The sequence below is a fragment of the Nelusetta ayraudi genome, unplaced genomic scaffold (assembly GCF_046127955.1).
Source record: "Nelusetta ayraudi isolate G7.1 ecotype Tasmania unplaced genomic scaffold, CSIRO-AGI_Nayr_v1 ptg000170l, whole genome shotgun sequence".
Taxonomy (NCBI): Eukaryota; Metazoa; Chordata; class Actinopteri; order Tetraodontiformes; family Monacanthidae; genus Nelusetta; species Nelusetta ayraudi.
The window spans coordinates 239,680-252,667 of NW_027466220.1; the positions used below are offsets into that span (position 1 = coordinate 239,680).

General features: G+C 45.5%; 1 protein-coding gene across 4 annotated transcripts in view; it reads right to left on the minus strand.

Moving 5' to 3' along the window:
* Positions 1–12,988, minus strand: part of grid2 (glutamate receptor, ionotropic, delta 2) — a 393,648-nt gene that overhangs the window by 95,775 nt on the left and 284,885 nt on the right. For all 4 annotated transcript variants that reach the window (XM_076014679.1, XM_076014682.1, XM_076014681.1 and 1 more), the window contains one exon: positions 202–303. In XM_076014679.1, coding sequence (XP_075870794.1) covers positions 202–303 — 102 coding nt within the window. The remainder of the gene's footprint in view (positions 1–201; positions 304–12,988) is intronic.

Genomic DNA, 12,988 nt, shown 5'->3' on the forward strand with positions numbered 1-12,988 from the left:
ATCATGAAGACATTCAGACCCAATTCCTGCTTGTCATTACAGCCAGCAAGGACTTTGAGGCATTCAAGATGATGGAGAGAAAACCGTCTCAAAGGACAGATTTCAAATGGCGGCCTTGAAAAGTCATCGCAGACCTGTTTTGTTTCCTGCTGAGGTGCATGGCGCTCAGCACTGACAAAGACAAAGGTCAACGATACTCACCAGAACAGTGACGACGCGCAGCACCACACCTCGCATGTTGTTCTCCAACTTCCTGTCCGTCAGCGTGCCGTTCAAGCCGTGGAGCGGGTCCCACGTCGCCAGCTGAAATGTGCAAACACACAGAGGGAAAGAAAAGAACCGAAACAGTTTAAACAGGTTTCTCTCCGTGGCGCCACATCATAACAAAGTTATCTCAGGGCACTTTACATGTTGAGGAGATCTGAAGCACAATCTTATAGTCACTCTTTCTCCACAGAGGCGAGAGTGGCATGAAAAAAAAAAAGCTGCCTTTTGAAAAAGCAGGAAACCTTGAGCGGATCCCAGACTTGATAAACAACGTTGGAGGCTGCAGAGGTGTGGAGGTGTGAATAATGCCAACACACGTGGCAATAAAAACACTCTATAGACCCTATTGCAGAGGTACTGCAGTAATCATGTTTGCAGTAAAAAGACCAAGGCACTGTGTTTATGACACCTGCAGATCCAGCCTGTAGGTTGTTATATATATATATATATATATATATATATATATATATATATATATATATATATATATATATATATATATATATATATATATGTATGTATATATGGTCTGTGCACCTTTTGGAATGCCCCTACCCTCCCTCCAACCTTTTTTTTTTTTCACCTGTGCGCTGCCCCCTACTTCTAACAAAATATAGTAGTTGTTTTGGAAGCTTTAAAAATTGAACTGGCCAGGTTTCCCCAAAGAGGAGAAAACAGGGCTGTGATTTAGCCCTCTGTGTTTCTCCCTCCAGCCACTCCCAGTGCAACACACACACACACACACACACACACACACACACACACACACACACACACACACACACACACACAGAAACGTGCACAACTGCGTGCATGGCACGATCTGCGCAGCAAAGCAAAAACACAAACAGTCGGGAGAAGCCGAGGGCACGCTGCACAGGGAAATGCAGCATGGGATCATCCTTTGTTTCCAAAGCCTGAAGGAACTGTTGAGTTCACAGTTCGCTGCCAATTCTGATCAACTCCCCACAGGGGACCAGAGCTCAGAATAAAGCTCTGCTCTTATTGGTTTATTTTCTGAGCACAGTCCACTGTTTATTTATTTGATATTTTATGGTCTGTTTCATGTATTTTGACAGAAGAGGAGACGGCTATTTGAGTGTTTTTTTTTCTGTATTTTATTCCTTTCCTAATCCCCCCACCACTATCAGGGTCTCCACCCTTGCAGTTATTTCTACAGGTGGATCACATCACACGTTATCCTCTTTTCAGCCTGAAGGGGGGGATGTGGAGTTAGGATGCAAGTTCCCTTTCCACAAAGAGGCTTGTTGACTCTCAAGATGCTGAAAAAACAAATCTTCTTTTGTCTGTATATATTGACTATGTAAAGCTTTTAAAATGTAAATATATCTTAGATATTAATATTGAACATTGAAGACGCCTTTGATCCCTTCAAACAGACATTCACTTTCTGCTCATATCAGCTCAAATGTCGAGAAATAGAGAAGGGGGTCAGAGATACAAGGGTCAGTGAGAAATGCGACGTGATGAGAGATTACACTTTAATCCCCGAGTAGGAGCGACAAAGATAGGGGGAGTTGGACATGCTGTGTGTCAAAAACCAACTGATTGCATCCTGTATCGAGTGGCAAGATGATGGAATGTGTTGGCAAAACATACATCGACAGCGCAGCAGCTGTTCTTAGCGCGTGTCACAACGTCACATCATTAGTGTGCAGAACCAATACTGCTTTAGTGATGCAAACGCCTCCAAGAGCGCCCCACAGGAAAAAAGGCTTTAAATTCATCAGTTCAGAAAAAAAAAAAAAAAAGCAAGACAGAATCCTCGCCTTGGTGCAGATACAGCCTAAATAAAGTGACAGACGTATTAGTGCAAAACAAATTAAATCGGTGGAATTTACGCTTTAACGCCGACGCACAACCGCTGCCTTTAACATCCATTCAGAAAGACAAAAAAAGACTACAGACAGAAATATGTTGTAGTCGCACCAGATGGTGGCACTGTGACATGTCTGCTTTTCCTCAAGAAAAAGATCTTGTTGGTGAGATACCTGGATTATTCCCACGTTCCTCTGACCCCGCAGCACAGAGAGTCAATACAATCAACAAGCAGATCATGGAAAGTCACAGCGACCCCGATCAAAATGGATCTTTGGTTCACCTTTTCTCTCGTGTGCCACACATGAACAAGTTCCATTCAAAGTCTTTCAACAAGGGAGCCCTCACAGTAAAGGCTCCAGGTCGCACTGACATTTAAAATCAAATAAATAGAGAAGACTAAACGCATCCAGTGGAAAGTCAATGCAGCTGGTTGCAATGCAGCTGGTTGCTCACGTTTAAGTGGATATAAATTCTGTTCTTGGGATGTGTGTCCTTCTTTCCTTCTATTCCAGAGAAGTACAGACCTCCCAGTGCCATCCACTGACCACCCACAAATTATTCAACGGAAAGAAACACGTAGATTTGTTCAGCCCACTTTGACCTGCTGTCACTCTCTCTCACTCTGCCGGCTCGCCGCCAACACACTGAACCACAGTAGCGGCGGCGGCGGCAGCAGCGTGGTCAAACGGCAGCTGACTGACAGCTTCAGCCTCGCTTTGTCTGGCAAGTGTCTCAAACTCTATGTTGACTTTACATAAGCTGTAGGTTTTTTTTTGTTTGTTTGTTTTGTTTTTTTTGGATCAATCCAATAAAGGAATCTGGATTAAGGATTAATTGAGGCGTCAAGTGTGATTTGTGTTTGGATCCATCATGAGTATCTCTCATCTGAAACATTTTCGGGCACTCTTTGGATAAAGTTTCTTGAATGGCAGTGAAAACGTCTTCTTGGCCCTCAATTGGATGACACCAAGGAAAGATCCAAATATCCTCTCTCACACCATTCAAGCGCTCCCTTTTCCTGGTGGACAGTGGAAGAAATGCAGCAGATTTCCTCAACAGTTCGAAATCATGGACTTGTCAAACTCAAACTAGTTGCGGCCGTCGCTCGTGTGAATCGGGGAAGACCTGGCACGTTGACGCTGACAGCTACTGACGGCGCTTGACATTGTCTCAACCTCCCTGGATGAGGATAAGGGTTCTGAGACGAGGCGCAGTGTGTGTCCTGATGGGAGCCTTTCAAAATGGATCCAAATAAATTCAGCCGCCGACCCGTGGCAACCTAGCATCATTACACAATGATGGTCTTTTGTTTTTGTTTGTTTGTTTTTTTTAAATACGAATAATGAACAATAAAACAACTTCCGGTTGTGTGGTAGGTAGTGAGCTCCCAGTTGGAGTGAGAAGGAGTGTTTTGTCCCTGTTGGTTGTCCTCTAGGAAACCGCAGTGGACCCATAGCAAACCCCACATGCTGCAGCACAATGCGCCGCTGAGTCACTGACCTCATTAAACTCAGAGCGAACGCAGTGTGAGAAGATTCCAGCTAATGAGTATTGCAACAGGAAACAGTGCGGTTTTGTTTTATTTGCTCCCCCCCCCCCCCCTGATCGCGTTTGAAGGGAAAAAAAGAAAAAAAAGAAAATTACAATGCCCTCAGCAGTCATTTTGCCCTTTAGCAAGACACTAAATATTGATTCCTGTGGATGCGTTCATAAAACTGGAATTCCTGTAAAAGACCTACTTTGAAAACTGTGTTGGCCAACGGTCAATAAGCAAACTTTCTTCGTCTATCGCTATTGAGACTTGGCAAACGCTTTATAACCACAGAGATTAAATGCAGAAATGCACTTTTGAGCAAAGAAGTGATGATTAATATTTGGAGACGGGGGGGGGGGAAAGTCAATAAATATACAAACCAGGCCTTGAAATCTATGCGGCGTGAGCTTCGTTTCCTACAGTGTTTAAGCACGAGTCAGTGAGTTAAAGAGGAACTCATCCATCACTGAAGCACTTCACTGTTTACTGGCTATCAATCACCGGCAGGCCGGCTTTGTTTGTGGCTGTGTAACAACCAAGCGCGGCTTCAATCACTCAGTGGCAAACAGACACCAATGCACACAAAATGCACACACATTAGACATTAAAGCAGCATCTAATTTTATCCTCTTATTGCCGCCGATCATGATGTATTGGGGGGTGTGACGCCTGTGATAAATAATGACTGCAGTGTGTTTATGGACCAGGCTTGTGCATTAATCATATCATTGGATGTGTGTTTTTAAAGAGGGCTTTATTTAAAGAATTGAATTAAAAAAGCAAATAGATTCCAGTCTTTAAGACGCTGGCTTTCATACGGATCCATTGATGCTCCAAGGATTTTGTAAACATTTCTTCCTTCTGCCTCATCCTTCTTTCACGACGGCGATGAAGACGTTTACTCTTGGCCAAAGACTTCTCAAACCGTTCCAAATTTCAAATGTGTCGGTGTGTTTCTCATTTCAATTGTAACTTGCCTATACTTTTTATTCTTTTAACATCAAAGCAAAGCGAAAGCAGCACATAATCTGAATATCAGCTTTTTCACCCCATGTGTGTATTGTTTTGACTTTCAGGTAATAGGAGTGTGCAACGGCAGTTTTTGCCAGTGCGTGCGTGCGTGTGTGCGTGCATGCGTGAGCGCGTGAATAAGAAGCTAAAATGGCAGCCAGGCTCACAGAGTGGCCCACTGCCTCTGCTTATCTCCACAGCTCCAGATAAGGGCTCATTTCGCCCCTGACAGCATGAAATAAATGTGTGTGTGTGTGTGTGTGTGTGTGTGTGTGTGTGCGCGGGCGTGAGTGTGTATGTACATTTATATATGTATGTGTATATAATATAATATAATATAATATGATATAATATAATATATATATATAGTATATGTATATGTGTGTGTGTGTGTGTGAAGTGAGTGACCTCCTGTGCTTACTCTGATGCCTTCTACACCCATTCTTCAAAACAGTGCCATTAGCATCCGACAAAGCTTTTCTTTCTGCTCCCGCTGCACGGCTGTTGGCTCAGCCTTGATGCCTCATCGTGACAGACGTGCAGACTGGGCTCTCCAGGCTCCTGCTTACATATTGGCTGATAATTAAGGCGTTAAACAAAGCGGCGGCGGCCACGACTGATTTTACAATGACATTACACCACACAACTGCCACTCACTGGATATTTCCTCTTTCTGGGAGCAGTCTGTGAAGCAGTAAGACCAGCAGCCCGTCTGGCGCCATTAACCAGCAGCCACTTTGATGGCCTTAATGCTCCTGCTTTGCAATCATGACAACCACAACTATCACCACTAATGTGCTGGGAGCCAAACATTACTAACAGGAAGGGCGCTGAATAACGGCTTTAATGTTTCATGTGCTTCTCCGGGTGAGTCCGTGTTGCATTCATCAGTGCGGCGAGAAGACGTGTCGATTCATTCAGCCGACTGATCGCTGCACGTGTTGCCCTGTTCGGTGTCGTGTTGTGCGCCATACAGCGGGAATATTATGCATAGAATTTATTGTCACCCAGTCTGAAAAGGGCGTTAACCGTTTAGGGTCAAACACTGATGAACCCGCAGCAAGTGCTGCTGATAAATTGGGCCGTGCTGACGTCCAGAAGCAAAGCCACTCTTATCATACCATTTCAAAGCTGCGTAACCAGAAGTAATTGGACCATCGTCCAATTCTTTGCACAGTCATTTCCTGCGAAAACAAACCATTCTGCTCCCCGGAGCTCGGCGCACCTTCATAAACACGTCTATCGATGAGAAAATGGAAGACCGCGTCCTCTTGAAATGGCACTGCAGCGTCTCTGACAATCAAGTTGAGAACGATGCACTGTGCATCGCAAGCCTGGTCCAACTGGTCCAAGCATGTTGCGTGCAGAGAGTTCCGGCAGTTCACGCTACAAAACGCTTCACAGTTTGAGTGCGTAAAGAGAAATGTAGTGAGAAAATGCCCTGCTGGCGCCAGCATAACCACAAATTGAGTCACAAAAAAAGACTTTTGTTGCAGAACATTGGTAGCCGCTAGCTAGCTGGGTAACGAGCTATTTGTACTTCATATCATATTTGTATATATTGATATCTAGGTTTAAACTACTTCAGCTTTGCCCATAACTTGGCATAACATATGTTTATCCTCCTCTCATGAAATAGCTGCTACAATGCAAAATTCCAAACAGAAAAACAAACTACTAGCTCTTTACGAGAAGTGCTCAGAGAGGCATCGAATGGTGAAGAAAAATATTTTCTATCAAGAGCAAAGCTTTGTCCAAATTCTGTCCATTCAGGAAAAGGGGACGGATATCAGCTGCAATTGAACAGTATTGGTATCGTCGATACTGTCCTCAGTATGAACTTGTTATTGGATCAATACTAATACTAGCAGTATGTTGGCAGCAGGTGACGTGTCTGGTATCTGTTCAGTGCCCGAACAGTGAAAAACAATACAAACCTGCACAAGTGAGAGGATCCTTCATTGTGAAAACCCAGAGTGACCTCGGTTGCAGCCAAAAGACTGATAATTGGCCCGGGCCAATCGCCGCATTAGCCGGCGTGCGGTGTGGGATTGCTTCTTTTCTTTTCTGATGCGCCACAATATTGAATCTCGATTACAGTCTGCTCTTATCGGCTTGTAGTCTGTTTTGCCCGTGTACTCCACCGACAGCGCGGGAAAAACACAATATGAGTTTTTATCCATCTATTCATCTGCCCACCCCTCCCCCCCCCTCGTCTCATCTGCCAAACAAGCGCTGGTGCTCCGCCTGCAGCCTGCAGCCTCTCCCGTCTGCCACCGCGGCGAGGGAAACTGTCAAGCGAGTCAGGTCCTTCTGCATTCTCCCCCAGTTTCACCCCGCCCCCCCGTGTTCCCTTCCCCCTGCCGACGAGTGCCGTCGCAGTCTCCAAACAGCCCCGCTCAGCTCCGTCTGCTCTCCTTCTTTCTCTTCCAGCTCTTTTTCAGCGCGGCTAACCTTTCCCGCCGCTCGCCAGTCCCCGCCCTCCGTCTCAGCCTTCAAACAGAGGGGAGGGGCCAGTTGGTTGCAGGAAGCCGTCCATGGCTGCGTCAGAACGGAAGCTCGGCGTCGTCGATGTGTGTGTGCTCATCCGTCGGACTTCCTCGGAGACTCTGCTCCGCCTCTGCGATGCTTCGATTCCATCCTCAATGACCAAATGTTCAGCTTTGGACGACCGCATTCTCAAATGGGCGGTGGTATAAATTCCTTCATGCGTTTCCCAGAAGGCTTGGAGCTCCTGGACACCAGGGTGGCTTTATCAAAGATTAATAAAACCAGGCCACCTCCTTGTGAGAGCCCCGACTTTTACCACTTTCCATCTGTTTTATTCATCCTGCGACGCGGCCGACGGTCGAAAACGATAATGTCCCGTTACCAAATTGTTTTCTTCTCGATAATGAGGCGCGACAGCGCAACTGTAATTTTGAAAAAAAAAGAAGAAGAAGAAGAAGGAGCTCCCCTTCGCCAAACTGGCTGCCTAACAGAATTCTAATCGAATAATGTTAACGATTCGCCACTCAGTGGGCAACTCAATAGCACAAATGGAACCGCGGCCCATCGCAGAGAGCTGCGCAATCGAGCGGGGAGCTCAACGTTTCACCGAGAGAGCTTGAATCATAAAAGAGACACAGAGCAATCAAGACCGCAGTGTTTGGAGAGAAACACGTGTCTCCCGGCTCCGCCAGCACCAACCTGTGTTTTTCTTGTTGCGCTCCGAGGGGCAAACGGCATCCTGCTGAACCCACCCTGATTGCAGCTACTCACTTAATTCTGGGCATATTTCTTTTCTTTTTTTTTTTTTTTTTTGCTTGCAGTCAATCGCTTTTGGTGAGCTGCTGCCATTCGGTCATGTAAGCGCCTTTGGAGGAGCTCCACATTTAACATCAAACGGAATACAGGGTGAACGTGTGCATTCTCACAGTGCCGCTCACACTTACAGGTCCGGTCGGCTGGGGGGCGTTAAAGTGATGGCGAGCGGCTTTTTCTTGAGTCGAAGGTTCACCGTGCTGCCTGACTGATCATAACAATAAATGTGTAATGTGGTTTTGAAATATTCAGACAAAATGTGATTTCGCAGGCCGAGCTGCTGGGCAAAGGTACCACTGTCAGTGACAGGGGTCAGGCTCATTAGACGCCTCATTTACAGCAAGTATTTCTAAGAAAATAATAAAAAAAAAATAATAATAATGAGTGAGACCATTATAGACGTGCAATAAACGTAAGTCAGTCTATTAACAGTGTAGTTGTCCAGGTGGGTGGGATGCAAAGTGATGGCTCTGTATTATTAGCAGGCATCATATCATTTTCCGGTGTAATTATCCCTGATTATCCCCTGTTGCCGCTCTAGCCCATTGGCCGCACTCATTGACTCATTGAAAGGATAACTCAGCAGAGGTGATCAAACAGTTGAGAATACACACAACGATGCATGATTGCCTTTAGCAATTAACCATGAGGGGCTCCACCCATTTTAAACCCAACAGGAAAACAAAAAGCGACATGACAATATGTCCAGTTTGGATTGAAAGACACACGTGATAATAATGAGATTAATGATGACATATGTGTACACATATATACTTTCTAATGCTATATATCGCACACACACGCAAGGGGATTTGAGTTTTTGGCGAGGTTTTGAAAACAATAATAACTGACAGCTGAAAACACGGAAAAACAAAATCAAATAAAGGTCAGCGGGTCACAATACATAGTCAAATCCAAAACAAGGAGACGTGCTGTTGATAGAGCAGCACCCTCAGCGGCCAGCACAAACTTATCACAACACCAGCAGCAACAACACGATCAGCTCTGTTTCCCAGATGAGGCGCAATCTGTTTTTGTTTTTGCCTTGGAGAAAAGTTGTGAGGCCGAGCCTGTGAGTGCAGGGAGGACGGCGTCTGCGTGCCACCAGACACAATTGGACATTTGTTGTTTTTCCAATTTAATGTCCTTGCAAAAGTTCATCTGGTCCAAACGACTAAGTAATTAAACTGCGCTATCATTTAATATGCTGCCTGTCTGCTTTTAATTGAGGGAGAAGCCACCGCTTTTGCCAAATTACTGCCTCGTCGGATTTCCAGGAAAAACACTCGGCCAATGAGTCGAGGCATTAGTTGAGGCGTTGAAGAGGATCTCACCGGGTGGAGGAAAGGGGGGCATACAACCGAGGGGGGCTCCTTCATTCCCTGCATCTTGTGCTCTCCAGTCTGTCATCTAGGAAGAGAGCGAAACCACCGGGAGGGAGGAAGGGGAGAAGCCCGAGGCGGGATGAAGGGCAAAGTGTTTAAAAATATATATTTTCTCAGTCACTGCCCCCCCGCTGGCCCCAAAGGCAAATAGAGACGTCACAGAGGACAGCGCACTGATGGGGAAGCTGGAAAAAGGCCGCTCAGATGAGAGTGAGTGCAGCCTCCGAGGAGCTTCACCTGGGACCTGCGCCGCCGTTATTTCCCCTTTACGGGCCCTAAATCTTCCTTTTGTCGCCTGTTTATTAGCAAACACCCGCCCGCCCACCCACACACATTCAAAGGATAAAGCATGCACGCAAATTGTATATAAATGTATGTATAAGTGCATGTTCAGATGGGCGGAGCCCGATGGGACTCTTCAGCCAAGTTAAGTGCTGCGCAGATACGCCGTTAACTCATTATACACCACTCGCTTGTAAATAATGCACGGCACGTCCATATGGCTAACAAATTATACATGCGCGCATCGCACACTTTGGAATATCGTAATGAGATGAAGGCGGGATTTTCTTCTATTCCAAGTGAGGGCCGTGTTTTATTTCTTTCTTTTGTTTTTTGTGTTTTAGTCCAGCAAAGATCTGTACGACGTGGTTTCATTTTTTTCCCCTATGCGAAATCCCGTTTCTGTGAAGGTGGTGTGTAAAACGCGACGGCAGCAGCTAATCCGGAGAGGGACAGGCTTAGAGCGCGCCACGACGAGGTGTTTACATAAGGTGACATATCTATACATGCTCAGAGATCACAGGAAAGCAGAGAGTCCTAATCCTGCCAAAACCTCCCTGTTTGTGATATGAAAAGATGATTGACTTGGATGTGATTTCACTTGGGTTTTTTTTTGTTTTTTTTTTCCCTGTCCAGCTCACATTGTTGGCTCACACAGAAGTAGACGCACCGGCCAATTTGCAGAGCTCGATTTTTCGTTGCTTAAACAGCCAATCAGCATTTAACAAACAGCAGGAACTGATGGAAGGGCTTCCAAGTGACTTTGAACGTGGTGCAGGTGGTTGTTGGGTTTCCAGATGGGCTGCAGGACCTTCAGATCACAACAATGTCCAGGGTTTACAAAGAATGATGAAAATATCCATATGCATCGGGGAGCATACCTTGTTGATGAAGGTCAGAGGTCAGAGTGAGCAGACTGGTTGGAGACCATCGGGAGGCAATAGGAACTCAAACAACCAAAGCCTGCAGAATAGTGTCTCTGGCCGTACCGCTTCAGACACGTCAAACACATCCAACCTTTCCGAGTCATTGTGAATGTGCACAAGCACGCTAGCACTTTTTAGCATTGTTCTTCACATATCTGTCGATGAAAAGGAATGTGTGTTTGATGTCTATGAGCTCGGCATAGTGCCTTTGACTGGAAGTTTACAAGTAGCCAGAACTAAAGACGAAATTCAAACAAGCCATTTGAATGTTTTTTTCTTCTTTTTTTCCAATGTACTTGCATGGAGTTAAAAGTTAAAAGTTAAAAGTCCCAGTGATTGTCACATCCCAAAGGAAAGGAAACTTCTCCTCCGCATTTGACCCATCATCCCCTGAGGGAGCGGTGGGCAGCTGCAGTGCTGTGCCCGGGAATCACTGGGTGATCTGTATATGCACTAACCATCTCGTTGCGGCGCCCCCCCCCCTGTTTTGGTCGCAAGGTGCAGACTGACGCAGAAAAAAAAATCCAAAGAGATCAAAGTCAGAGTGGAGATATAAACCACAAAGACAAACATGCAAAACAAGAAAGCAAACCTAAAAAAGTTCTAAAAGTTGCACTTGCAACTTTTGACAGAAACGTATGCATGCACCTCAGGGTGAAGGAGAGATCAGGGGACACAACACACAGAATCCAGAGCAGCGGGCTGCGCATGCATAATGCAGCGAGAAGACTTTAAATATAGTCTAATGAAGTAGTTGGGAAAATACACACCTTTTTCACATCAAAATAGAGTTGGGATTAAATTCAGTGCATATAGTCCTCTTGTCTTTGTTGTTTTCTCTGCCCAAGCTTTTCCCTAACCGAGGCTAATATAAATGGACAGCAGTTCCCTGGTTGGAATATCAAACAGTAGAATTTTAAAAAGGTTTGAAAAAAGCGAGACGGGGGGAAAAAGGAAAACAAGTGAGCTACTTGGACCACATAATATCTTTTCATGACGTGTACAAATTGCGATTTAAAGGAACCAGCGGCCGGCCCTCGCGCACGTCCAGCTAAACAAACAAAGCGCCTGAGTGTCACGATACGACGCTGAAGAAAAGGGACCGGAGCTCAAGCTCAAAGAGCCGGCTTAAAGCAATTTGTTTATTTCCTTCTTTCCTCCCCCTGTTTAAGAAACTGAAAACGTGCCTGACTGTTGCTGATGCCAGACTGCCAGACCCGGTCGATTTTGAAAGCACATTGAGAAGAGGGTGGCTCTGAAAAAGTTGGCGTGCATAAAAATGTGTTTTCAAGTGCGCAGGGCTGATCTGCCACTCGGGCCTGCGCATGAGCGCGTCTGTCGGATGTTCAGCGTCAATTTGGCGCCTGATAAATATGCAACAAGCGGCGCCTCTGCCGGGAATACCGGGAAGAGTAGCTGCAAAAAGGTCAGCGGACGCACTGTGATTTACAAAGCATTAAACTGACTGCAGCGGCCGTTCTTGCATCGCCATCCAGTGCGTTGGGAGGGCAGGTTCGGCGCTCCCGCAGCAATCTGTGTGTCAAACCGGCTCTTTTAAGAGACGGATGGGGAAGAGAGTTTCTACAAGCCAGTCAGTTTATTCATTGGGTTGTTTCAGAGAGTTACAACAGCCTCTGAATGCAACAAAAAAAACCACTGGCTATTGGCTACGACAATTTACTATCCTAACAAAATGTATTTTTTTTTTTTTTTGAAACTTTTGTATACTGAGTAGAATAATCTCACTGATATATGTGCACGCGTGCATCTGTCAAGAGTCAAACCAGCACTCTTTGTGCGGAAATCAGACTGAAAAGAATCAGAATTCCCACGGCTGAGAAATCGAGATGGTCAAAGTTCGCTCGCCCGGCCGCACTGCTGCACCGGACTCTGACCTCCCTTCCTCCTGGACGCCGGCTGTTTTCACACACATGTGAAAACTATGCCGTGAGTAAATCCAATCAATAATGCCGCCCTGTTTAATTTATGGTCAGAGAGCTTCCACATTAAGACTTTTTTTCCTCCTCGCTGACCCTAACATGGAAAGCTGGATGGGTGTCAGGAGGTTGGACAGTGGGAGTAAAATAAAATCACAGGAAGAAGGATTCGCATGCACAGTTAGCTTAGCCTCAAGCAAAAACCCATGGAGATATTTTTCAAACCGTAATTTGTTACACCAGAATTGATCAGCAAAGACACAATACAGCATGTTAGAAAACAGGCAAATAAACAAAATCACATAAGTGGACCTCATCTTTTTTTTTCTTCTTTTTTTCCTGAGGAAAACAATATACACTAAGTATGCTGCAACTCGCTGTGTACCTCTATGGCAAAAACCTCAGATCTCCTGTGCCGTCGGCTAAATGGGTTTTGGTTTGAACGCGTTTCTCAAGGGCAAAACACTGAGAGCAGCCTGACAAGCCAGCAGAGTAGAGAGT